General features: G+C 47.0%; 7 protein-coding genes across 7 annotated transcripts; 5 read left to right on the top strand and 2 right to left on the bottom strand.

Moving 5' to 3' along the window:
- Positions 1 to 163: 163 nt before the first annotated feature.
- V8C40DRAFT_42513 (uncharacterized protein) lies at positions 164 to 844 on the top strand. The gene is made up of 2 exons (XM_083222961.1): positions 164 to 203; positions 303 to 844. The coding sequence occupies exon 2, from the start codon at positions 367 to 369 to the stop codon at positions 709 to 711; it is 345 nt and encodes a 114-aa protein (XP_083071524.1). The 5' UTR covers positions 164 to 203; positions 303 to 366; the 3' UTR covers positions 712 to 844.
- Positions 845 to 2,370: 1,526 nt separating this feature from the next.
- Positions 2,371 to 3,363, top strand: V8C40DRAFT_248919 (uncharacterized protein). Its single transcript, XM_083216641.1, has one exon. It carries the CDS (start codon positions 2,557 to 2,559, stop codon positions 3,187 to 3,189), a length of 633 nt encoding a protein of 210 aa, XP_083071523.1. The 5' UTR covers positions 2,371 to 2,556; the 3' UTR covers positions 3,190 to 3,363.
- V8C40DRAFT_280382 (Gfo/Idh/MocA family protein) lies at positions 3,306 to 4,497 on the bottom strand (the record flags this gene model as incomplete). The annotated part of the gene is made up of 2 exons (XM_083221391.1): positions 3,306 to 3,832; positions 3,900 to 4,497. 2 exons carry the CDS (start codon positions 4,495 to 4,497, stop codon positions 3,306 to 3,308), a joined length of 1,125 nt encoding a protein of 374 aa, XP_083071522.1.
- A 471-nt stretch (positions 4,498 to 4,968) lies between these two features.
- V8C40DRAFT_267277 (Zn(II)2Cys6 transcription factor domain-containing protein) lies at positions 4,969 to 6,701 on the top strand (the record flags this gene model as incomplete). Its single annotated transcript, XM_083219837.1, has 4 exons — positions 4,969 to 5,871; positions 5,944 to 6,072; positions 6,155 to 6,255; positions 6,320 to 6,701. 4 exons carry the CDS (start codon positions 4,969 to 4,971, stop codon positions 6,699 to 6,701), a joined length of 1,515 nt encoding a protein of 504 aa, XP_083071521.1.
- A 286-nt stretch (positions 6,702 to 6,987) lies between these two features.
- Positions 6,988 to 10,006, top strand: V8C40DRAFT_248910 (adenylosuccinate synthase ADE12). Its single transcript, XM_083216640.1, is given in 25 exon segments — positions 6,988 to 7,060; positions 7,121 to 7,136; positions 7,217 to 7,227; positions 7,292 to 7,348; positions 7,419 to 7,437; positions 7,496 to 7,505; positions 7,567 to 7,587; positions 7,644 to 7,682; positions 7,742 to 7,778; positions 7,839 to 7,888; positions 7,946 to 8,037; positions 8,095 to 8,153; positions 8,212 to 8,449; positions 8,506 to 8,534; positions 8,625 to 8,653; positions 8,730 to 8,852; positions 8,904 to 8,940; positions 8,995 to 9,030; positions 9,046 to 9,048; positions 9,155 to 9,181; positions 9,240 to 9,275; positions 9,334 to 9,402; positions 9,459 to 9,599; positions 9,655 to 9,681; positions 9,745 to 10,006. The coding sequence occupies 25 exon segments, from the start codon at positions 7,046 to 7,048 to the stop codon at positions 9,796 to 9,798; spliced, it is 1,275 nt and encodes a 424-aa protein (XP_083071520.1). The 5' UTR covers positions 6,988 to 7,045; the 3' UTR covers positions 9,799 to 10,006.
- Positions 10,007 to 18,242: 8,236 nt separating this feature from the next.
- Positions 18,243 to 22,151, top strand: V8C40DRAFT_275688 (phosphotransferase enzyme family domain-containing protein; the record flags this gene model as incomplete). The annotated part of the gene is made up of 3 exons (XM_083220755.1): positions 18,243 to 18,834; positions 18,940 to 19,514; positions 20,499 to 22,151. 3 exons carry the CDS (start codon positions 18,243 to 18,245, stop codon positions 22,149 to 22,151), a joined length of 2,820 nt encoding a protein of 939 aa, XP_083071519.1.
- A 527-nt stretch (positions 22,152 to 22,678) lies between these two features.
- On the bottom strand, positions 22,679 to 24,606 carry V8C40DRAFT_248900 (uncharacterized protein). Its single transcript, XM_083216639.1, has 4 exons — positions 24,116 to 24,606; positions 23,967 to 24,048; positions 23,749 to 23,906; positions 22,679 to 23,685 (listed from the first exon to the last, which is right to left on the bottom strand). The coding sequence occupies exons 1-4, from the start codon at positions 24,381 to 24,383 to the stop codon at positions 22,898 to 22,900; spliced, it is 1,296 nt and encodes a 431-aa protein (XP_083071518.1). The 5' UTR covers positions 24,384 to 24,606; the 3' UTR covers positions 22,679 to 22,897.
- Between the last annotated feature and the right edge of the window lie 1,493 nt (positions 24,607 to 26,099).

Raw genomic sequence — 26,099 nt, 5'->3', positions numbered from 1 at the left:
GAAGTAGCTGCTATATCTATATTTCCCTAGTAACTACTACTATATCTACATTTCTTTAATAACTATTATTATATTTATATTTCTTTAGCAACTGCTGCTATGTTTACATAATAAAATTCGTATGCTAGTTGAATACTAGAAGGCGTTCATGAACAAAAGCACAGGTACTTAATGAGGTTAATAAAGTGCTTATATTACTAAATGTATGTACTTATTTACTTTGCGGTCTTGCTTTTTCTAACCTCTGCTTGAGTACCTATCCGTAGACAAATCCGCTTACACACCCTTGATGTTGCATGCAGATGACCTGCTTCCCTTTCTTTTCCAACAAAAGTACAGGATGCGGATGTGGATGCGGATGCCGACATGAAATGGCAAACTACGAGAGAACTCACAAAGTCTGATGCGTGGCTGTATCTAATCTTATTTCATTTTAACTTTCTTTTTCTCGCTTCCACCAGGGATTTAATATATAAAGAGCCACCGCCTCCTTCTCCTCTCTCAGCATTGGTCCCCCGTTCCTTCTTTTCATCTCCTTCCCTCGTACTTCACCCACGTGTGACGGGAAGTTTTGTTCACAGGGAATGTTTTGAAGGGATCGTGACCGATTGCACTCGAGCTTCAAAGATGGGTTGCAGTTGGCGACAGGCTCTATGGATGGGGGTAGAGCGACATGACAAACAATTGAGACCAGGGGGACACGCGCAATGATGATTCACCTCTGAGCACAACGAAGCGACACATAATGGGACACTGGGGAACATCATATGGGGAAGATTCCAAAAATGTATGGCCAGGGGCTGTGATGTTCGGCACAACTTTTATGGCAGATAAAAGGCATGGTTTCATTTGACGATGAAAGCTAGTATCAAGCCATCCCAACCATTGGATGTCATCTAGCCCAAGCTGGGTAGCAGTACAAGCACTGATCAGCTTGACTTCATTTTCTTGGGCTGACCTGGAGACAATGATGACCATCAAGTTGTCGGGAGGTGTCGCCTCCCGAGGGACCACAAGGGTGTCCCATTGAATTGACTGCTGAGTCTCCAGGAAATGGCATCCCCCTGAGCGAACCAGGATTCCTGAGAATGGGTTGGGTGGCTAGTAGCCAAAGAAGGATAAGATGACTGCCATCGGTGTGGCCGATCTGTTGTGGCCGATTTGTTGTGGGAATGGAAGAAAGTAACAGAGAGAGAGGCGATGTGGGCAATGTTCACCATAAATACCAGAGACAGAGGCGCTGCTTCTATTTCTTTGACTTGCTTCGGTTGCTGCACGTTCCTTCTAATTCTACAGGTTCCTTCTATCTCCGTAGGCTACTTGCAAGGCACTTGTAAGAATAGAAAGTGCCGGACTACTGGGGGTCTCGCCAGACTGAGTAAAAACTTCAGGAAAGAAAAGCTACGCCCATAGGCACTTCAATAAAGAGACCAGAAATGCGGCAGTTGGAGAATTGACCAAGATACAACACGATTCACAAATCTTCTTCAACAGCAGCAAGGGCAGCTACTCATATGCCAAAGCTTGAAACATTGCAAATATGGAATGGACGAAAGAAGTTTGCTGCACTCTTCAAGTATGAGCCCGCCAAAGAACCAGGTCAGACTTCTACCATTACATGAAGGGGTACCTGGGAGTTTCCTTTACATGCTTCCGTCATCCAAGCTTGGCAATCTCGAGCGTCTGATGCCTCACAACATGGAATGAGAGTGATTTGCGAAAGTATTGACGGCGATGAGGTACAATGTCACGGCGACGCGATGCTCCTTCTAGAGCCTCCAGAGGTGGTCATCCTGCATGTTTCGCTGCGACAGATTCAAAATGGACAAGCGTATATTTCACTGAAGGTTAGTTAAAGGTCCATTGATTTCAAACTCGAGAGTTCCGAGAAAGGGAGCTTCGATAGACTGTAGCCATCGAAGATTCAGACTGCAATTCCTTTCGACAACATCTGCCACCCTGGGCACGGGTGTACAGTCAACAAAGCATAGATCAGGCAATCAATTATAGGAGCTCGGGAATTTTTACATCAAACATTCTGTCTCTACCATCTCGGCTTATGTGAAGAAGAAATCTGATTGGGTGCAAAAGTAGCATGCATCAGCAACGCTATGGTCAACGGAAGGGAACAAAACTCACTGTTTAGTTCATATATGTAATTATTTGCAAAAATGCAAACGTATCGCGGAGTTATTGAAATCATGTTTATACTCAGACTTTTAACACCTTACTGAAAAATACTACAAGTATCGCACAGATTAGCTCCGGCGATCAATTTACGGGGAAGCCTTTTGTTAGTCGGTGCCCCCGTTCACGGTTGACGCTGCGGGGATGCACGCGATGGCGTTCAGTGGCTCACCCTGTAGACAACGGCTTCTCAAATCTGCGGAGAAAGATGTAACACCAGATTACTGGTATAAGAGATTGCGATGATCCGTTTTCGTGGTGGTAGATAATCAGTCGCTCTCCTTGCACGATAACAGCTTGTCCTCACTACCAGTGAACAATCCCTCACAACTTCTCTCAACACCAGCCAACAATCCCTCGCCACGCAAGATGAGCGACTCGACACCAGCACGCCGCCCCTTCCACGGCTCATGCCACTGCGGCTCCGTCAAGTACATCGTCTTCCTCACACTCCCTCACAAACCGCCCTCAGCCGACACGCCCCCTCCCGCCGACCCGTCCCGCTCCCACCAGGAGTTCTATCGCTGCAACTGCACGGCCTGCCACAAGGCTGGCCACTTCCACATGCGTCTGACCTGGGCGCCTGAGGACTTCATGCTGCTCACTCCGCTGGATCCCATGGCCGAGCTTGCAGACTATAGGTGCAACTCCGGGGGCTTTCACTGGCCCTTCTGCAAGACGTGCGGCGGAAAGTGCTTTATTTTCCAGGGCAAGGGGGAGACGGCCGAGGTAGACCTGGACGAGATGGGCGTCAAGGACAAGGACGGGGGCAAGATGGGCAAGAGAACCATCTGGCGGCCCAAGGCTGAGGGCTGGAACGAGGAGAGCGGATCCGGATGCTATCTCAGTGTGAATGGGTATACCGTCGATGTGGCGCAGGATGGGTTTGAGTTGGGTGACTTCACGACCAAAGGATGGGTCGCGTATATTGACTGCCTTGAGCTCAATGGTCCGGAGCGGGAGCCACGGTATGATAAGCCTTATGAAGGCGGCGCCTTCTGAAGCAAAATGCCTTCAACTTGAAGTGAGGGCTGGTGATTTTCTCTGTATTGTCTAATCCAATCAAGCTATTTGTCTTTTGTCTAAGTACAAGAGCTTATACAGATTCTCTGTTCAAGTTACGCCCAAACTGCACGAAGCTTGGCTTCTTCCATGGCCTTGTGAACTTTCAATGCGTCGTCAAGGGTGGCGTATCCATCCTCTTCGCCCGTGGCAAATGCCTCATATAGCCTCGCTACATTTTGTCCCATATAAGACACCTGACTCAAATGTTCCGGTTCGCTTGGGTTGAAGTCAATCTCCTTTGCTTCTCCCCCAAATTCTCTCAGCTTCAGTTTCAGGCCTGGAGGTCCCCAGTGGAAGATGCCAGGATCGCTAGTCAACTCAAGCTCGCCCTTCGTCCCGCTAATGACCCATCGGAAGCCGGTGTTGTCGACTGGTTCTTTGGACGTACGCATTGTCATTGACGCTACAGCACCAGTCTCCAAGACTCCCTGAAGAAGAATGGTGTCTGGAGCCGTGATACCAAAATCTTCCTGGATGGTTTTGCCTTCATGATCCACAAGTTTGGTCTTTTTGTTTTGGATCTTGAAGGTCGATTGGATATCCTTGAAGTCCCCGAGGATACTCAAATGAGTGTCCAAGACTAGGTCTTATTAGCAATCGGTTCTTTTTTACTTGCCATTCATGTACAATGATAGGATAAAACTCACTGTGACCGACAACTAGATGCAAGCGGCTGATGCCAGAGTCGATATTCAGAAGGATTGACTGCGACTCTGGCCACATGGGCGCAGCTATAAGGGAGTTATGGCCGTTGAGTGTAGAGAACACTACGTCGCCAATGGCACCAGACTTGATCAAATCCTTCATTTGTCGGAATACAGGATGAGCACGGCCCTGTGAGCCACTGATAGTCTTGACTCCAGCATTCTTGGCTAGAGTAGTCAACTCCTCAACCTCTGCAAGTGTCGGCGCAATGGGGAACTCCACTAGAACGTTCTTCTTCTTCTGGAGCACAGGCTTTAACAATTCGTAATGCTTGCCAATGGCGACAACGATGGATACCATGTCAACACCAGGATCACTAACAACCTCATCGAGAGAGCCGTAGGCCTTGACATTGGGCCCAAGTTTGTGTGACTCGATGGACTTTTGGGAGGAGGCGAGTGAGGAATTGCAAATACCGACAACTTGATAGTGAGGAGAGAGTTTAAGAGAGTTTAAATGCTGAATGCCCCATTCGCCTGTCTTATAACCAGCGCTGGAGGTGGCAGCGAGCCCGATGATACAGATGCGGATAGGCGCCATTGCGAGTTCGATATGCGTGCGAATTTATATGAAGCTGCGAGTTGTACTATGAATTGTGGCCTTTATTACTTGATTTAAAGCTTTCTCGAGTGATCCTCGAGTTTAAATACATATCTATATATATACATGGAAACTATATCTTTACATGGATACTACTGTTCTTCAGAGGCCTATTAACACTGCATACAGCACGGGGGTTGCAATAGATCCACAAAGTCCGCGGCTAGTCTCCACTTGAACTCCGAGGAACTCGGACTCTGTTCTCCGCCAGCATCTTGGATGCCGAGTTCACGGACCAGCTATCCCATTAGGAATGCAAGTTCATTACTAATCCATCCGTTGCCATAAACTGAAACCGAAACTTCAAGCTCAACAACTTCAAACCCCGAGGACTTTCTTTAGTTGCATCTTGGGTCGATCCAGCTTGTGTTTATTGTGCCTTATTGTACACATATCCGCGGACAATTAGACATGCCGTTCCCTCGCCAAAAATCTTGCACTCACTGCAGGCAGTCGAAATTACGATGCAACCGGGCAGCTCCGACATGTTCACGCTGTGCTGAGCGCAACCTGGCATGTGATATTCGAAATATTCACGTACCACCGTATTCGGACTCGCGCCATTCCAAAGTCCCTGGACTGGAAGTTGTGGACTTTGAAGCTCTCGAACATCAGCACAGGAGTCTTGCAATCCCATCGGCTATTTTCGATGGAGTCTTACCTGATGCAGCTATAGGTCTCAGTGATGAGAATGTAAGCTCCAACTGGATGGTCACCGACAGTTTTGAACCCGGTCATTTAGACCCGAAAAATCTCGAATCTGGGATTGGCGATTTTGGTCTCGACACTCTTGGGGACGAGTTAAGTCTGCAAATGATGCCTGAGTCCAATTGCTCGGAGCAAAATGACGTCGAGACGTGGACATCTTCCTGTGTGGTTCCCCCTGATAATTCCGCTCCAATCTCATGCTGGAACCCTTCGCCTCTCTTAGGTGAATCTGGTTCGGAGAGCAACATCACCTCGTGCGATCACACGGCGTCCACCCTAGCTGTACGGACTCCCTCCAACCAAGGGTCCCTGCGAAGCCGCCCAATCCTAAAAGGCTGCATGTTGACCAATATGGTCCTGGGACAAATCACCGGCTATCCAAAGATGCTCGTCCTAGGAGACCGCCTCCCTCCGTTTATCCATGCGCCTTGCTACATGGATGAGAGGCTTGCTCCAGAATGTGGCGAGATGGGGAAACACCAATGCCTCCCCAAGAGGCTTGCCATTTGCGCCAGCCTGGTGGATATGTTTTATTCGCGGACAGATGCCAATGCGGATTTCGTCTGGCAGACGATATCTTCAGAGGGACAGAGATTGCATGAAGAGGTATCATTCTCTTGCTCCACGCTTACTGACACTAATTTTGCTTTTTAACTTACAAAACTGATCTTTCTCTAGTATAAAAGCTTGGACTCATACGGCCAACTTGCTGCCCTACAGGCGGTCATCATATATATCCTCCTACAAGCTCAGGATCCCGAAACAGCGGAACGAAATGGCGCCAATGCTCTGCTCTTGATCATGATAGTATGTTGACTCCATCTGGTCTCTTTTTAGACAATCAATCTGCTGTCCACTCATATTGACGGGCTGCATTGGCATAAATTAGGAACTTTTCACTTGCCTCACTGAGAGCATTGACTGGGATACATGTGACTCTATGGAAACATCAGACAGACAACATTGGGTATTAAGGGAATCTTTGAGACGGTAATCACACATACGCCCCCGTCCCAAGCTAAAAACAAATTCCAAGTCCTAACAAGATATTCAGGATAGTCGCCTTGCTCGGCCTTGTCGAGCTACTATTTGAAGGCCTAATCCCCCCTCACGCAGCTCAAGTCAACCCACCATACAAAAACTTCCGGGCTACTCCTCTACCAAGTCAGCGCGACTTGTGGGAAGCCCGCACCAACAGATCCTGGAGGCGAGAGCTGAAGCTGTACCTCTCAGGCCGGACGTCGCGCGAAGTGCTCACAGTCGGAGACCTGCTTGAGCTGGATAATGCGGGTTGTTTCAAGAATACTTGGAACAATGAGCATGCGTACAGCAAGTTGCCGGATGCGGTCAGTTGGTGCGGAAACTCTGATTCGTTGGGGATGTTGATCTGGATGGTGCTTCCGTTTCAAAAATGGAGAAAGAGGGATGCACTCTGATGATGTTGATTCGAGGACAATCTAGACTAATGGAGAAGCAATTGATATAAGGGCGTGCTATAAAAGAGATAAAACGCCGACTTATATACCACATTAATAGCTCTAATTAACTGTAATACTAAAGTGTCATTGAAAATATCATCAAATGGCGGGGCCGGACTCGCGGGATCGGAGGCGATCATTCAAGTTTATTGGCGGGGCTTTGCAGCCACGGCGGTGCGATAAGATAAGGCGCCACTAAAAAGAAAGCTGCAGTGACTCAAATGGCCGCTTCAGCAACTGCGTCAATTGAAATCTCGAATCTTTCAAACCAGCGAAATCTGCACACAGAATCCGAACCAGCCATGGCTACGATCATTGTAAGCTGCTGAAACCCGGTACACTATGCGAAATACGAGCTGACATCAACTTCTCCAAAGCTGGGCGCCCAATGGGGTTCGTTACCTCTTTTTTTTCTGTGTCTCCATGCGACTGCCATTGGTTGTAACTGTGCTAACATGATTGCGACTCTGTAGGCGACGAAGGCGTACGACCATTTCCAAATTCCTACTCTTCCTATGCGATTGCGACTAACAATGGCGACTCGACAGAAAGGAAAATTGACCGACATCCTTGCCCCTGAGGCGCAACTTTGCGCGCGAGCTGCGGTGAGCCTTTTCTCTCGACCGACCTATATAAGACGTCTGAAACAAGAATACATGCTGAGACGAGATCTAGGGCGGTCATAATGCTGGCCGTGAGTTTACCTTTACAAGGTTAAATATTATAACTAATCATGAATAATATTCAAAAAGACTCCATTGTGTAAGACGAAAATATTCTTATTATTATATTTGATCTGGGTTGCTGACCACAGTTTCAATAGTGCCAATGGCGTGTCGTACAGGTATGCGCAACCGACAAACATTTCGTTACGGCGCAAATACTCATTATAGGTTCTAGCTTCCACCTGCTGCCTTCCGGCCTTGTCAACCCCAACTGGTATGCATTCATGATTTGGCAATTCGCGGCGGACATATTACTAATTATGCTTCTTAAAGTCGAAACCTTATTGGTTCTGCCGTGGTGGCTCACATTGTTCATACCCCCCAACATTACTCCATGCACAGTCGAGGACTTGGCTAATACGTCGAATAGCCTTCGTTCTTCAAGGAACTAGAAGAGCTCGAGAAAAAGGGACTTTCAAAGTATTATATGCCTAGTCATTCTCTCAATTGCCAACAAGCATGCTAACCATATACTAGCGTCCACGATCGAATCTTCATCAGCGATAGAGTTCACATTGATCTGGACCTCCACGTTGCCGTTGACGGCTTGGAAGAAATCGAACTTGGAGGTAATTAGCTATATCATGAGTACGGGTCAATTATATATGCTGACTCCTACCCCTCAGACCGCAAGGTTGGAACGACAGGCCGCGGAATTGGCCCTGCTTACAGCACGAAAGCGGCGGTAAGGATCTAGTCCGAACGATACGATTGAGTGGGCAGCTTTACTGAACCAGAAGTAGCGAAGCGGTATCAGACTCGCAGAGGTCTTCAACGAGGAGCTTTTTGAGTCGAAGCTCCGAAGACTTGCATCGGGCTACCAGAAGCGATATGGCGATCTGCTCAAGTACGATGTTGAGGAAGAAATCAACCGATTCAAGACATATCGGCCCAAGCTTCGCAAATACACCGTTGACGCCATTGCTTTCATGAAGGAGGCACAAGAGAAGAACACCAAGATCCTTTGCGAGGGAGCAAATGGTAGGCCAGAAACCCTTCATACCATTACTCTTATACAGATGTACTGACCTTGTTAGCTCTTATGCTGGATCTTGATTGGGGATCTGTAAGTCAAGTTCATTGGAGCGGCCCAACTCCTGCCGCTCTTTATGAGAAGGCATGCGACTCTGGGCGGGTATTTGTTGACTTTGTCTAGTACCCATATGTGACCAGCAGTTCTACCGGGTTCGTACCATTCAAGAGGCGGCAGATGTCCCTCATCCACTCTGACAGTTAATGGATTTGTACTTACTTGGAATAGCATCGGTGGCATGGTAACTGGACTTGCTCTTGATATCAGGAAGATTGGTGAGGTCATTGGTGTGGTCAAGGCCTACACCACTCGTGTCGGCTCTGGCGCGTTCAAGACCGAGGATCTCGGAGAGTACGGTATTTCTCATTCTTAGCATGTGAAGAGAGCTAACCGTTACGACAGGATCGGTGAAAAATTCCAGGAACGAGGCCGAGAATGGGTGAGCCTCAACGTCTTCCCTCTAGTTGACATGAACGCTGCTGACAGGTCTTAGGGTACTTCAACTGGCCGAAGACGTCGCTGTGGCTGGTAAGCATTTACCTGTCTTAAGAACTTGTGATGGATAGTTTTGACTAATTGAAACAGGCTTGGTATGTGCTCTGTCTATCTTCATATCATGATACCTAGATCAAATTATTAACCGGAGTCTTGTAGATCTCGTCGTCGTGAAATACACCACGGTATATATCGTCCATTCACCTTGTGAGAAACCTATTGCGGGTATCTAACGTACACTAGGACGTCAACCACTACACGGCGCTGAACCTCACCAAGGTAAAATACTGCTTTTCTTAATCCTAATTAGAAGAGCATATACTAACTCAATTATCAGCTTGATGTCTTGGACACCTTCCCGACAATCAAGATCGCCATTGCGTACGAGGACCCGGAGACCGGCGAGGTAAGATTCTGAACTCCATTTTAGGCATGGAAATGACACGTGCTAATCCTTTGCAGAAACTCGATTCGTATCCCGCATCATTGGACGTTCTCGACCGTGCCAAGGTTATCTACCACGAGATGCCTGGCTGGAACCAGTCGACTACCAACGTGAAGACCTTCGAGGAGCTTCCCAAGGAGGCCCAAGACTACATCCTGGTTAGTAATGGCATATTCACCTGGAAACCTTAATCTCACTAACACGTTTGACTAGTACATTGAGAAATTCGTTGGTGTCAAGGTCTGTATTTTCTTTCCCTTCAAGACGACTTATCCCATAAAGATGTACACTGACAATGCGTAGATCAAGTGGGTTGGTACCGGACCGGACCGCGAGGCTATGATCACCCGATTTTAAAAAGGCTGCCCACAACAGCACATATTTCGTAAGTGTAAAAAGCAGGAGTGTAGAAAACATAATATATGCAAAGCTAGAAGAGCATTCTAGAAGTCTCGAATCAGATATGCTAGGTTCGCAAGAAGTATTAAATAAAATGGTTCGCAATTAGACCTATACGGCTTAATTTTTCCTTCCTTGGTAGAGATGCAATTAAAATAAATCCCCCATCTCCGCCTTCCAAAGGCCGCCTCTAATGCCAATGAAGCTGCCGATAAAGCCAAAGGAACAGACACCCAAACAATTCGTCGCCAGCGATTACATATAAGCGACTTCGTGACCCTTCTCAAGCATATACAATCTTTGGTAGTGGAAACTTTGGGGTCTCGTCTGCTCCCCGATAGACAAGCTAGTGTATGAATTATTCCGCCATAAACGTGTAAAAGAGAGCCAGCAACAATCTTGCACGAGATATACAATATTGACTGATGCCCCTCCTCCTATCATGAATACTCTCAAAGTATGTCGTCGTTGCCGGATTTAATGAGGTATATTGTGTAAATATACATTGTCATCTTGCAATTAAACGAGACAGTCTCGCTCGGTGTAGTGAGATACAGTCACTACCCATTTCATCTCAGTTTTTTCTGCGCGACTCCTGAGTAGAGCCCTGCGTAGCACAGTTGCTAGATGTGTCTCCTTCATTGCCCTTGACTCTGCTAGTCTTAGAGTCCACGCTTTCACCTAAACCTATAATGCATTCCATTGGTACCCATGGATCTTCATTATTTGGCTGTGATAGCCATCTCTGAAGCTGGAAGTCATTTGAGACTTGGGTAAATTGTTGCTGCGAAGCTGCAATGTATATAAGCCTAGAGAACGATGAGATAAGCACACAGTTAGACATACCAATCTTCTCAGTGCCTAAGTTTTGAGTCATCTTCAAAGATTGTGAGTTAAATTTGTTTGGGAAGATGAAAAGACAAGTTGTAAAGAATGGGTTTTTGCAAGGACTTATGCGTCTAGATATATGAAGGAGTGTTGAAGGATTTCTGTATATCAATGATTCTACACAAAAGACATCATGCCCATTAGATCTATGCCAACACCAGCTTCATATAACTGCTCTTAGTTCTTTAGTAACACGTTAGAACTTGAACTTTATGGCAAGAATTTAGGCGCCATATCATTTTTTCGTATTGACATCAAACGAGGGCCATTTTTCTGACTGGCAAGGCGGAGGAACTATTAGATTACCTAGAGCGAATGCATGCAGGTACAATATTCTGCAATTGGAAGTGCCAACTCTTGCCCGCCAGTCACAAAATTGGCCCTTAGATATAATGCTCAGGAAATTCCTTTATATTATATTTCTCTCATCCCTAATTGGCCTGAAGTGCCAAGAGGGTGAGTGCATATATGAGAGATCACCACTTATTCTGCTCGTTGACTAACCACTCAGGTTAACGGCCCTCATCCAAGCAGCAAACTTATGATGCAACCAGCGCACAAAGTTGAGTAACTAATCTGGGTCACCAGGCATTACACATGTAACCTCTTAATATAGAACTATCGCTGCCTAATTCAGCCTGACAAGCGGCATATTAAAAGCATGAGGATCAATACATAGAAACGGGCATGTAGAGATCGACCAATCAGATAAAAGGCCCTCATCCCTATGCCAAGCTGCAAGGTAGCGAATCAGAAAAAAGGCCCCTCTTCAGGCGCCTCAGCTAATGAGACGCAACTGATATATACTGAGTAGCTACCGTTTAACTTTCAACTTTTGTTTCTCTTTTCTTCCCATTACTGGCCTGCTGGGCTTGGGGCTCCCATCGCGGGAGCTACATTAGTGAGTCCGCATCTAACGCTCCCCAACTTACCGGTTGTACTTTTTACTATGGACGTTTAGTTTGACTGATCTCGAGCCCTGCTAGGTTCGCTCACATTTATCAATCGCTGCCCGCGATGCATGGAAATTCTTACTATCATCCTAACGACATTTTCTTCCTGCTTGTTCTTGCGCCGGACTTCCCGGCGCGCCGAACATTCAGGGGCACCATGACGATCACCACCTAGAGCGTGTAGACGCCGATGAACACAATCTTATATGGTACCTTGACTTAATAGACACAACCGGATCTAACAAGCATTTCGGGGCCCCAGATCTGCGGAATAGCTTATGCGAACAATTACCCACTGCCGCCGATCGCGATAATACCCCTGCTTTTAGTGATGGTGACTTACTCTCAGAGCCATCGATTCCTACTAGCTATTCATTCAATTTCACAAACAGAACTACATCTTCGTCTAAAACAGATACATCAACAGCCTCTGAAGGCCCAAGCCCAGGTCCACGAATCGCAGAAAGTCCGAGTTCGGCATCGTCCGCAACCTCAACTCATACGTCGCGAACCGACTTACCCTTGTTCTACACCTGCGACTTCTGTCACGATACTTTTTTTAACTTGGGCCAACTTGTTGATCATATTGAGCTGAAACACCGACGAGGAAGACGGTTCTACTGCAGGACTTGTAATGTTGATTTTGGACTGAAGAAAGACTTTCGCCGGCATCTTGAAAGCGCGAAGCCTCATCAGTTATCGACTATTCGATGTCGCTGCAAGAAACTACTCCGTAAGGATAAGTTTCGTAATCATCTTCAACGCAAGAAGCCCTGCGACAATATTGTACATTTTCTCTGCTATTGCGGGCATAGCGTTGACAGCGACATGCTAGATGCAGTCTCAAGGATGTTACAACATATCGGCGACTGTGGACGGGGTCGGCCAGGTCGACCAAAGAAATGAATGACTTCTATGTGAGAATGGATGGTTAAGGAGAGGAATTGCGCAAGACAGATGACATTTCTTTGAGGGGTTTTACTGTCTGTGTTGAAACAGCAGTGATTTCCTCTTTTTTCCTTTGTTCCTTTTACTTTTTGGTTTGCATCTTGTTATATCTAGATGGATTCACTATGCGTACGGTCATCTGGAGCGCGAGAAGTCTGTGTCTATGCTTTCGGTTATTATTTGATGGTTCTTCGGACGATACAACCCAGTTGTTGGATGATCTCTTTAGGTACTAGGTAGTTGGTCAGTCCGTGTCTTGATTACCCGCCTGAGAACAGCGCCTTTGAGGTCCGGGTAAAGCCTCGCCGACTATCAACGTACCAGTATATATATTCAAAAAATTACAAAGACTCCCCCCAACTTATTAAAGGTCCTCTGCTTCCGATTTTCTTTTTGTGATACACTTATCAACCCAAATTAAACCGTCCAATTTCTGTTTCAAAGTTACAGCTTCTTTCACCTCATACTAGAATCCGCTGGGGAATTATTTCATACTTGAAGTGGAGCTATTTCAAGGCCTTGGTACCTTCTTGTCCTCAACGAGGCCAAAGCCTAGGCAGTTTAGAGTTATAGCAGCCAGCACAGAAACACAATAAACGAATAACAGACGAGGGCGATGGAAGCTCTCACCAAGCGACAAATGCCTTTAACTTGGCAAGATCGAGCCAAAAACATACGGGGTATTTCTTTGTCACACATCAATTGCTCTCTTCGCAATGTCTAGATAGAGCATATACTATCACATACCACCATAGGTAGGGGAGAATTCGGGGTCCCGTCAAGTTCTACAACGCAGTTCAAAGTCTTTTATATCCGGCGCCTTGGGCTTCTAAAATTACTAAAATTAAAAATACACGACAATTAAATGTATACAGCGTTGAAATCAAACTACCTATTATATGTAGAAAATTTTCAAGGTTAGATCTATTAGACAAAGCCTGTATCTTATGGCAATTCAAGTACCTTTGAAGCTCTACCCCCCCTTACAGGCAGTTTTATTATCAATAACCCAATAACCCCTGTCATCACACGTTTCGTACTCATATGGCGCATAATACAAACGTCTTGCCCGCCCGCGCATTAACCTTCTTAAACCCGCAAGTCTGGCCGGTACAGGGTCTCCAGGCTTTATCTGAACAGAGTTATAGTGTTGATATGGCTGCCCAGCGTATATGGCATCCTGCTCTATAGAGTCCCTTCTTTGATTTTGGTAGAATAGGTGTGGAATCTTGGTAAAAGCGTTGTCAACTGCATTAACAAACTCCCAAGCGCGAATACTAAAGACAATAATATATAAGTAATCCATGTTTTAAAATAATACAGTATATAAGGCATTAGCTTTAGTTACTTACCCAGTCACACTGTCATCAGAGACTAAGTCCAAAATGTCAGTCCTTTTCATCCAGGTTTTATTAGTAGCCCAAATATAGACTATAACACGCCAGTCTCCAATTAAGCAATTATAATCCTGGCTATATTGGGAGAAAACTGCTCGTCTCCCGCATGTAATCTCAGGAGGTGCATTATCAAGCCTTGTACGGTTATGCAGTTGGCCTAGATGTCTTGGAAAATTCTTCCATAAAAATACAGACTTTCGACTGATCTTTTCTTGAATGAATTGAGAGGGGAGGTCTGTAAGATAGGACCGTATCAGCATACGCCATGGCGCTTGCCCATCTTTATATCCCCGGGGAATAATGTCAGCTGATATCAGCCATCGAAATGATTGTACTTTAGGTGGTGTTAGCGGACGAAGCGGACGACTAATCTTCATGTTGATAGCCAACCACGCATCATGCCAGGCGGCCGCTATCCGCCGATAACCCGAGCTTTGCGTATGCTGAATTATGGTCTTATTGTAGTCTTCGTCTTGATGAGGTCTTTACAGCCATAATGGAGACGATTCATCTCCCAGCGGCGGAGAAGCATATTCGGGAAGCGAGGGACAATGGCAGGGGATATAGTGCGTGCAGCGAGGTTTGTCTACAGGCGTAGATGTAGCTGATGATTCTGCAGTCAAAAGTGACGATGTTGCAGTCATGGTCGATGGTAATACAGTCATGGTTGATGATTGTGCAAATGTCTTGTCCATTAAATAGCAGGCTTTCGCGAATTAAGGCTTTGCTACATGTGGTTATACGTCTGGTTTATATATCCAGAGAAATCGGCCCGACGCAAAAGTAGATCTCCTCTTGTGGGAATGGCTGGCTTGATACTTTTGGCGTTTCTCTCATTGCCTATGACGATGTATCAAGGGGGTCAAAGAAGGCTGCGACGTCGCCAAAATTCACCATATACAGGATAGTGTTTACGTACCTTTGGGCAGGAGCCACGTTGGGATTGTCTATATCCTGCCTTCTGGAATTGGCAAGTACTACTGGCATAAACCTTGGCTGACCTGCCTTATCTTCTGTGACTGTGACCGCGACTGCCTACTAAGCGGAGGACAGAAAAACCGAGACTGAGAAGATTACGAACACACGTGCCTTAAATAACACACCTATAAATCTTAACTCTTCGGGTATCTCCTGCTATATCTATATTTTTCTAGTATCTGCTGCTATATCTATATCTTTCTAGCAACTGCTACTATATCTATATTTCTCTAGTATCTGCTACTATATTTATATTTCTCTAGTAGCTATTATTATATTTATATTTATTTCTTACTTAGTATTATCTCTATACTGCGCCTGTTTTATAAAGTAATTAGGTGCTTATATTGCGAATTATATACATTTATTTATTTTACGGTCTCTCTTTTTCTGACCTCTGTTTGCTACCTAGTAGATATAGACGGAAAGTGACAATAGGATAATAATGGAAAGCCATGATAATAGAAAGCCATACCTAGCCTTGGAATTATTTAGAATCCATCATCACGATCCATATTTCTCGTTATTGAATTTTTTTGGCAGCTCTTTCAGCCCGGATCTGTTCAATTATTTCAGGGCCCCAAGATTTCGACTGATACTTCCGCGTATTCTTAATTCGCTTGATTCTTTTCTTTTCTCTTTTTCTAGCAGCAGTCAATTGTTCTTGAACTATTATTTCAGCTTCACCAGGCGAGATGTGAGGCATCGGTAATCTTGCAGCTGCTACTGCGCGGCTCAAGTTGTTGTTTATCCCAACATGGCCAGGGCAACTGCGCTCAGCTAGTAAGAGCAAGGCCCGTAAAGTGAAATGTGCGTCATTACCGCCATTATGCAGCCAATTATGCGGACATTGAAGTTCAGTGAGAAGCTCCCCAAGGGAAAGAGAAAAGTAGGGAAGAACTTGCTGGGCTATTTTGAATGTGTCGAGGGAGCCAGTGATATCAAAGTGTGAAAAATCAAACTTCAACTGCCTCAAGATTCGTATCTCATGTCGAATATCGTGGCCTACGAGAAGAATTTTACGACCCAGTGGAATGCATTGCATTATACTGGTTAGCATGTGACAATGATCGATGACCACGGGCTTTCCGAATAAGAACTTCAATTCAGCTTTTCGGCGGTATTCTGCTGACCCAGAAACAAAGTTATAGGTCGATATTAGATGTTCCGAGGAAGTTGAAGAACTTAGATGTGTAGGATCTAGAATGGCTAGTCCAACTTGGACATCATTTATAGGAAGATTTGTCGACTTGTCAAAGTTGGCCGTATTCTCAAAGTCTATGGCGACAAGAACAGAATCTCTATATTCAGATTCCATCTCAGATGTCCCGATGACATCGAGAACAGCTTGTAGTCCGTCTTTTATCATTGTTGGTCCGGGTTGATAGATCGGAACCTCGCGTATCTGCGTCTCCGAGTCGAAAGATGACATCGTTGGTATTCTTTGGTGAGAGTAGTGTGAGACTTCGCACGTCCTCTTAGAGTGATGGCGCCCGTGGATGCCCAATCACACTGGAAGAAGGGACAAAATTCTCTGGGCTGAGCAAAGTGGATGGAGCGCACAAGCTCAAGCGACAAGTGAGGAAAACGATGGAATCCAGTACTTTGAAAGCTTGGGATACAGGCGTTGCTATCGTGTATAGATAGCCAAACCGGTATGTAATAGATTACATGTAGTCAAGCCAAGCTGCGAAGCAGTTCTTGCGAGAAGGCTCAACCGGAGTGAAGAGCTGCTTCTAGCTCTGTTTTTATACATAATTTAATAACTCTCCAAGCACTAGGAAAGTTAAAATATATTTAGGTTTACAATTAGCCTTTGGTTACTGTTTGTAGGTACTAAAGCCTCTCAGTTATTGTGTTTTTCTAGGGTCAAAGTTGGTATAGCGATATTGCTTTTGTAGCGTTTGTGAGTTTTGGAAAAGCTATGTATTTATTTTAGGTACTTACAATAATCGCAGGCTATTATATAATACTTTGCCCGAATTGTATGCAACTTGCAGAAAGGAAAATAGCGCTTCTCGTGCTTTAAAATAATATAAGTTTTACTATATAAGAAAGCCTGGTTCCGCAAGAATAAAGCGCTGTATACAAGCCTCCAGTAGCCAGAAGGCAACATTTCTAGAACTAAAATCCAGCGATCCAGTTCAGTTACCTAAGGCAATAACAATCGGAAGATCTTGATCGAACGGGAAGACCTTGGTTGAACTAGCTGACCTTGATTGATGCAGCAGCTTTGCTTGCCCCTATGAATGCCTTAGCAGGCATCAGATTGATAGCTGAGTTAGTAGGTGACCATCAGTGAACACCAGCTTATAATTCGATTCAGCTTCATATTCTATCACATACGACCATAGGTAGAGGAGAATTCGGGGTCCCGTCTGCTCCCCCATAGACAAGCCTCTAACCGGCAGATTAGTAGTTGAGTGGGTGACCATCAGCGAACACCGGCTGTTGTATGTTTTGCTTTTTTGCAAATTTTTCGAAGCTTGTGTTGTTATTGCGAGCAGGCATTTGAGGCCGAGTTGGCCAGGGTCTGGTACATACGACCACATCCATTAGAAAATACGGGATCCCGTCCGCTCTCCCAGAGTCAAGCTAATGAGAGACAGATTAGTAGTTGAGTGGGTGACCATCAGCGAACACCGGTTGTTGTATGTTTTTTTTTTGTCTTCTTTTTATATCCTTCGTTGATTCGACTAGTGATGCGGGAATGGTGTTGATATAAGTTGGTGGTGGTGGTGGTGCCGTAAGCATGCATGGATGGATGTAACCCTCCAAGCCAATGGGCTTTGATTCTCGGGCATCAAGCGCTCATTGGTTAAAAATGGGATGCCTAACAACTCAGATACTTGAAACGGACATTGAATCTCTTTTTCTTCTTTTCGAGTTCAACCCCGTTCTCCCTACACCATGCTTACCATTCATCCATGGCCTAGGGGTTGGCAACAAGCAGTGACTTGGAGAGATTCTGGCCGATTAGCCTCAAAATACAAAGATGGGCTACAGTTGGCGATACGTTGGTTCGCAGGGACGAGAATAACGCATGGACCGTCGTTGCAACCATAGCTCGGAATTCGAGTGGCTTCTGCCTCGAGTACTGGGGATCTTTTATTGGCTAGATTAATTATCAGAGCTTCAACCTGAACGGATATCGCAAAGTGAAAGAAACACGACGTGATTGCCAGGGAACAAGACGACAAAGATCCAGAACCGACATCTCTGCTCGATTACTTCCAGCATGCCGCGACCGATGCAGGACGGTTTAGGGTGGCAGCAAACAACGTTCTATTTGATGCCAGTATGGACACGGGAACCTTCAATCGGCGCGATTGAGAGCGTATGCCGCCAACAGCTCAAGACGCCCTCCGAAGATATTTGCACCGTCACCTTCCACGCAGCAGGTCTCTTCAATAAGGTCTACCTGATTCACACAGCCGGGCGCTCTTTCATCATGCGCGTCACCTTGCCCGTCTACCCTCGTCACAAAACACGCGCCGAGGTTGTTACCTTGAGGTGGGTGCACGAGAACACCAGCATCCCAGTTCCCGAGGTCTTCGATTTTGACGACAGTAATGACAATGAGATTGGCTTCGAATGGATCTTGATGGAGTACATGCAGGGCACATCGGCACGAAAGCGATGGCGCACCATGTCGATGGAGCAGAAGATCGCTCTCACGGAGCGATTTGCAGCATTCCAGTTCGAGTTATCAGGTCTCGAGAAGCAAGAATCCGCATTCAAAGGAATAGGGACATTAGATTCACTCGACTCCAATGTGCCACAAATCGCGACCGCGCCCGGGCGCCTCGTGTCCCATGAGTTCTTCATGGGCGATCATCTTGCATACGACATTCCAAGGGGACCATTTCACTCGAGCTATGACTGGCTAAACACCATATTGGCCATCATCATACGGCATCAGAATTTGGTTCTAGAGAAGTCTGAGGATGAAGACGACATCGAAGATGCCGAGGACATCCTGCCCGCAGCACAAACCCTCCTAGCTCTCCTTCCCAAGGTTTTCTCCCCAGACTTGACCAGATCAGAGTCGTCAGCTCTCCAACACCATGATCTCAATCTCAACAACATTCTAGTCAACGAACAAGGCGAAGTCACCGCTGTGCTCGACTGGGAATGCGTTTCGGCACTACCACTCTGGATGCTAACTCAAATGCCCAAGTTTCTTGACGGTGAACCTCGAGAAGATGAGCCACAGCGGGATATATATGCGGACGAGACACCGGAGGAGGCCGCACCAGAAGCGGATAAGCGCAACGACCCAGACTACCTGGACAACGAGGGCAAAAACGAACTGTATTGGATTCACAAGATGGAGTACGAGCAGACACAGCTACGGAGGGTGTACAAAGCCAGAATAAAGGAATTGTGTCCGGAATGGGTCGAGGAAAGCCCGTTGCAGAACGACTTTTACGAAGCAGTCTCGCAATGCGATGGGATATGGAAGACAAAGGCGGGCAGATGGGCCGAGCGTGTGGAGAAGGGCGAGGCTGTACGGTTCAAAGACGTCTAGGCGAGGGCCGGCCCCGAGACCGCCTTGTGTCAACCAACATGCATAACTCCCGAGCCAATGAGCCTTGTTTCTCGGGTATCAGGCCTTTTGCTTCGTCGCATTCGGCGGCAAATTAGGCGGCAAAGCACATAAGATCCGCCATTTCCTGCATTTTAAAAAGGTGGAATTTACTTTTCAAAGATCTCTATACATTAGAATATATGATCGACCTTCTACGCATGCTTCAAGAGAGTAAAGATGTGGATAACAACTAACTATGATGACGAAGCGCGCTGGCACCAAGATCGGTGTGGTGCCAATTTGCCCGGACAGCTCCCTCCACCGGAACACACACAGCTCAGAGTCGTCTCAGATAATACCGATAACAAATACTGTAATAATTGTCAATACGTCGGCAATTTCATTCTAACTCAACCCCTGATCAACCGGATTCCGGATGGCTACGCATCTTCCCGTATTGATGCGATTGCGAGTGGAAAGCCGTGTTACGAAAAGAAACATGACACCATTAGATTAGGGAATCTCGCGGATCTTCGGGCCAATCAAGGCTGCGTATGCTGTCAGTCTATTATTTCTGCCCTAGAAAATCGTATGGTTACACATAGTCTAGAGCGTGTGGCTATCGGGGCACGACTGCATGACTGGGAAGCAGAGTTATGCTGGAATGGTTACATGTTCTCCTGCATCCTTCACTGTCGTGAAGATAATAAAGCTGAGGCTTTCAAACTTCGCCTATCAAGATTACCATGCGAACCAGAAATCTTGGGCCCTGGTTCATTTCCCTACGATAAATACAGGAGATTGATGGATGCCTACAAAATAGATACCACAATCATTCAAGAATGGATCGAAACGTGCGACCGCCTTCATGGGCCTGAATCGCAGAAAATTGCCCCTTTCTTATCTACGAGTAAGCTCGAGTGGCTATACCTCATTGATTTGGAAAATCAATGCCTAGTCAAGGTTGATACTGCCCAAAATCCCCAATATATCGCTTTAAGTTATGTATGGGGTGGAATGGAAATGTTGAAAACGACATCCGAGAATCTGGAGAAAATGCTACAACCGGGAGCATTAATCGATGGTCAGGGAACAAAGGGGCCAAAGCTCGCACAAACCATCGTGGATGCTATGGACTTGGCACGAAAACTCGGGTGCCCTTTTTTCTGGACAGACTGCATATGCATTGTCCAAGACGATGAGGAAGAGCGGACCATGTTTTTGAACGCAATGGCTTCCGTCTATGCCAACGCATACCTTACAATTGTAGCTGCAGAGGGAGCGGATGGTAATTACGGCATTCCAGGAATTGGTCGCTGCTCAGAGCCGCGGGATACACTCTGGAGCGAAATGCATTTCCCTGGTCATACTCTATTACTTGGACGTGATTGTGACGCTACGCCTACCGTATATGGCAAAGACAAGCCATGGTCGACTCGCGGATGGACATTACAGGAGTCCTACCTATCACGACGAGTTCTTGTTTTCACGTCAATCGTGAGCTTCCACTGTCAAAAACACACAAGCTGTGAATGGGACTTGGCACCCCACGGTATGAGGAGAGGCTTCATTGACCGAATATCTTTCGTTTGCAATGTTCCAAACTGGCCTTACATTGGCCACTACCTGGATGTGGTCAGAGATTATAGTCGGAAGAATCTGTCATTTGACGATGACACACTCCACGCTTTTGCTGGCGTGACGACAGTTTTAAAGCAGTCCTTTCATTCGGGATTTCACTACGGTCTGCCAGAGGTGTTTTTTGATGCTTCTCTGCTATGGGAACCGGACTGGTTAAATCCAACTCCTCTTCAGCTCCGAAAGACAGAGAAATTATTACTTCCGAGCTGGTCATGGGTACGCACGAGGGGTCCAATCAAGACACGCATATGGAGGTATTTTGCAGAAGACTTTTACAAAGATACGTCGTTCAGGAACATTTATGAGCTCAAACCTCTAGTTCAATGGTGGAAAACCAGGCCCCAGGGAGAGGCACCAAAGCTGATTACGTATCAACACTTCAGCAACCATGCCTCGATGCCTCCAGGCTGGACTTTTCGGGGCGCTGGGCGCAGATCTGATGCCAAGTATTCACACTCTTCGTCTCCAGACACAAAATACCCGCACCCTTTCCCATTTCCCGAGAGTGCCGAAGCACCTCTTCCGGATGTTGAGTATGGCCCATTACTGAGATGTGTCGCACACCGAGGATGGCTGGTCAAATCAGACAAGTTCGAAAAGTTTGATACCGTCACAATGCATGGCACATTCAACCTTTGTCTCAGCGACGGAACCTGGGCTGGGATATTGTTTGACGATCGACTGGACCAAGGTTTCCCCCAAAAGTCTAGCGAGAAATGCGAAGTAATTGCCATTGCTGAGGGGCGGGTTCCTGGTATGGATGATGACTATTCCTTACCCGAGTACCGGGTGATTCAGCGAGCAATCTTTCCAGGGGAAGAGGTGTCGGGTCGCAGAGCCTTTTGTTATGAGTTCTATTTTATCCTTTGGATCGGCTGGGTTGATGGCATTGCATACCGGAGGGGCATTGGAAGAGTTCTCAAGGGTGTATGGGAGAACATGGAGCTTGAGGAGATTGGAGTAACACTCGGTTAGATACCCATGAGAGCAACAAATTCGGCACTTTTGCGTGTGGCGTGTTATTCAGTCTCTGTGACGGCCTGCCGCCAGTACTAAATATTTCACATCAATAACAACTTTCTTGATTAAAGCGAATGACTTTACTGAAATGAAAGCACGCACCAACACTGCTACGAACGCAAAAAGCTTGATCATAGATCAACACAATCACTAACTAAAAAAGTCGACGATATTGAGAAGGTGAACTCTCTGTTATGTGTGTGATCAGAAAGAGTGGAAAGATAGGTGCAAATAAGAGCAAGCAGAGAAGAGAGCTTAACCAAAGATTGATCACATAGATTTACGTGACGACTCAACACTGTAAGCCAATGGCTTTTGTTTCTCGAATATCAGGCAATTGACGGGCTCATTAGACAGGACCGGATACCGATTTCAGATGAGATGTCAACTACTCAATCATTGTACTCATTACGCATTTCGTTCAAAATCGAGATTGTAACAAATTTATTCTGAAAAACTTGCACCATCAAGGTGTGTTCGGGTATCCCCAGCATCCAGGCCTCCAAATCCCCTTCCATGCCCCCAACCCCAATCCCAATAAACTGCGCTCCTTCGCTACAGCATCAACAAAAGAGGTATATATATGTATAAAGCACACCAAAACACCATACAGAAACAAAAAGAGGGAGAACCCTGCATCAGACCCAGCAGCACATGGCATACTTCATAATTCGTGAACATTAGTTTGCATACATGTCCCTTTATACCGCATTCCCATTCACGTCGTACTGTCTTGGCGGGCTATCAGAGTTTCTCCCATAGCCGGGATGGGCCAGGATCGGAGCCTCAACGTGAATCGGCTGTTTGTTTGCGATGATTCCGCTTCCAGCACTGTCAACATATTGCATTTCGTATGCCTCTTCCTTCATCTTGCCCTTGTCGTCCGGCGAAGAGACCCATCGCTCATGGCTTGCATTGTTAATGTCAATGGCCGAGCCAAGTGCGAGTCCAATCTCTCGAGGGGATTGAGGAGATCCATGAGCAGGTTCTGGCCACGGCATATGGTTGACGTCATTCGCACTAATAGGACTGTTGAATTGGGAGGAATAAGGCGAGAAGTATCGAGGGAAAGTCTTCTCTGTATTGCCAGTCATGGGAGAGTCATCCCAGTTCCGCAGAGGTCGCTGGCTGATGGGAGTTTCGTTCGAATCGTGCGAGTTTGTAGACATAGATGGCCATCCTCCTGGATTAGATTTCATCGGTGGCATATTAGTCTGCAATTTCCTGAGGAAGGCCTTTCTCCGTCTTCTGCCTCTGCAGACAATGAATACACCGGCGAGGGTCAATAGCAGAATAAATCCCGCCACGGCGACGCCAACTTTTCCACCCAAACCCAGCGGGCCATGGTCGAACCAGGCGGGGTCTACCTTGGCCGTTGGTGTAGGCTCAGTGATGTTGACAACGTCACTTGAGAAGATGTTGCCCTGAAGTCCCAGGGTGAGACCATCCATCGGCTTTTGTTCACATCCAGCTTGAAGAACAGTAACAACTACACACCACGTTAGCAAACGCCACGGCCTTCATTAAGTTGGGGCATGAGAGGACATCATACAGTTTGCCAGATAGTTGTTGGAAACCTGAAGACACTCTATACATCCGTGAAAGTCGACAGAGTCGCCGGTAGGCCATGTATCGCAGTATCCATAGTCGTCATACGTGACTGACAAGTTCTGATACGCAATAGCGTTGGCAAAGACACCACAAGCTTTGCTAAAGCCAACGTGTTAGTCATGAGACACAAGGCCAAGGACGGTGTGGTGTGGCATTTACCTCGTAACACATGGGTTGTTCACAAAGTCATAATGCGAAGGCTCGTTGAAGACGCAGTATGATACGGCATACCGGAGGTTATCTAGGGTCGAACGGTTAGAGCTCTCATCACAATAACATACAGAGCTTAGATGAGATGAAACACATACACAAGGCCGCCTCATTGTCGGAATAGTTGTTCTTTGTTACATAACCGCTATTTAGCTCGCACTGGACACAGCCTTGAAACACGGTACCAGCATTGTTGTTGTAGCCGCCGGTGTACTGGCCCGGCGTGCACACCAGGTCATCGGGCGCCGTCGAATCCAGAACATTGCCGCAGTTGGTCGAACACGGCGAGTCTGGCGCAACCAGAATGGCCTCGGCCGCGGGCAGCACCACGCCGGCGGCTGCGAAGCTCGTTAGGAAGCGTAACATGGCTTTTTTGGCGAAAGCCTCGCTTGACCGTCTTTGCTTCTGTGTGGGAGGGTGGCCTTTTGTCTCTTTTTTTGGGTGTCTGTGATAGCGAATGTAGGGAGGGATTGGATTGGGGCGAAGGAAGCTTCGGGAGAAACACACAGGACCGGCCTGTGCTACATGCCACGCCTAGAGGACGGCAATGCTGAGATTGAAGCTGTTCACGAAAACGAGAGACGGTCCTTGGCTCGGGGCGGGAGAATCGCGGAGAGGGCCAGTCGAGGTTGTTATAATGGCCGTGCTGTAGCGTGCTGTACGAGTAGGAAGCGCGCTCGCTCGCTGGTGAAGCCAAGAACAAAACAAGGGGGGCCTAGCTGTAGCTGGAAGCTGTTGGTTGCGAGATGTGATGAAGATGCAGAGTCGCATCGCAGGTCCTTTGCCATCCCCAAAGAGAGAGCTTTCACATTCTCCACCCAGAGTGGATGGACGTCCGGTTCGCCCGCCCATGTTCGCCGCCGCTCATCTCCTCCTCCATCCCGTCCTGTCCTATCCTGTCTTGTCCCGTTCTGTTCACGGTCATGGTGAGAGCCGGCAGGGCTATCCAACTAGCCTCAGTTTGGGGGCCTTGCACCATCCATAACCAGCAAATCTCGAGTCACCTCACACCGGCTGGATGCTAAAGCCGTGCCAGACAAGGGCTCATCTAGCCACTAAAAGGCGGGAGACGACCCGCGATCCCCTGCGTGGCGTCAAGCCTCTGCAGGGATCCCTGCTCACATTCACATCGCCATCGCCAGCCACTGGCTGTCGCCGGCCTCCGATTGGCGGCGTGCTGCGTCCTGGGCGCTTAATTCGACTCTGTGGATGGTTGCTGACAGGCCTGGTGTCGAAATTGTCAATTTGGAGGCGGTTGAACAAAGAAAATTGTCTCTCTTTTTCCCCGCTGCGAGGCAATAATCAACTAGCCCATTATCCAATCCTGCCGTGTCTGCGTACCGTATTCCGTACGAGTGCTCCGTAATCCGTCTTGTCAATGGCACGATAACGATGAATTAGGCGGCGTCCTCACGTCATCCCAGGCCGTATACGTTCATGTCAGGCACTTTCTGGGCCATGCTGCAGGAGGAAAGCCTCACTGCTACCCTGCCTAGAGAGATCATGGATACATGTACCCAGCCTACCGAACGCAGTAGACATATCAGACATGGAGGTATTCTCTACGCTGGTAGAAGAAGAGAATAATCGATGAGGTATGTCAAGTTACTCGGCACTATACAGACAGACCCGCTTGCCCTCTGTCTGCATCTCTATCTTCATCCTCCATCATCCTGCACTCCCATCTGCGGGGGCCAAGCTCCGCCTATCCGCATCACATCAACCTCGAACCAACACGCATTCAAACGCAAAAGTCCTCGTCCCAAAGTCCAACGTTACTCCAGCATCAAAAACCGGCGCTTCTCGGCATCACCACCTCATGGGATCACGCCTCTCGTACAACCAACTGCCGGCACGGGACACGGCTTGGAAGTGTGCAAGTGCAGCTTTGCCCGTGTGGAGGTTGGGTAATGCAAATATCCCTGTGCTCTGTGATGCTCGTACATCCCCTCGCGCTTCACAAACGGATGAGTACTCGTGCTCGTACGAGAGACTACTTTTTACCCGCCCCCAAGCGCCGTTCACATCCGCAGCCATCACACTTGATCACGCTTTATTGATGTTGGGTGAAAGCTTTCAAGG

Source organism: Trichoderma camerunense, assembly GCF_050948025.1.
Source record: "Trichoderma camerunense strain CBS 138272 chromosome Unknown V8C40scaffold_12, whole genome shotgun sequence".
Classification (NCBI taxonomy): domain Eukaryota; kingdom Fungi; phylum Ascomycota; class Sordariomycetes; order Hypocreales; family Hypocreaceae; genus Trichoderma; species Trichoderma camerunense.
The sequence above is the reverse complement of the archived record's forward strand: the minus strand, read 5'-3'. Positions and strand labels throughout refer to the sequence as shown.

Excerpts from the sequence above, each read along its gene's own strand:
- V8C40DRAFT_42513 (XM_083222961.1), top strand. The coding sequence starts at position 367 with ATGAAATGGCAAACTACGAGAGAACTCACAAAGTCTGATGCGTGGCTG.
- V8C40DRAFT_248919 (XM_083216641.1), top strand. The coding sequence starts at position 2,557 with ATGAGCGACTCGACACCAGCACGCCGCCCCTTCCACGGCTCATGCCAC.
- V8C40DRAFT_248910 (XM_083216640.1), top strand. Across the intron at positions 9,403-9,458 it reads AGGACCCGGAGACCGGCGAG|AAACTCGATTCGTATCCCGC; the intron begins GTAAGATTCTGA and ends AATCCTTTGCAG. Across the intron at positions 9,682-9,744 it reads AGAAATTCGTTGGTGTCAAG|ATCAAGTGGGTTGGTACCGG; the intron begins GTCTGTATTTTC and ends GACAATGCGTAG.
- V8C40DRAFT_248900 (XM_083216639.1), bottom strand. The coding sequence starts at position 24,383 with ATGTTACGCTTCCTAACGAGCTTCGCAGCCGCCGGCGTGGTGCTGCCC. Across the intron at positions 24,049-24,115 it reads CGACAATGAGGCGGCCTTGT|ATAACCTCCGGTATGCCGTA; the intron begins GTATGTGTTTCA and ends GTTCGACCCTAG. Across the intron at positions 23,907-23,966 it reads AACAACCCATGTGTTACGAG|CAAAGCTTGTGGTGTCTTTG; the intron begins GTAAATGCCACA and ends CGTTGGCTTTAG.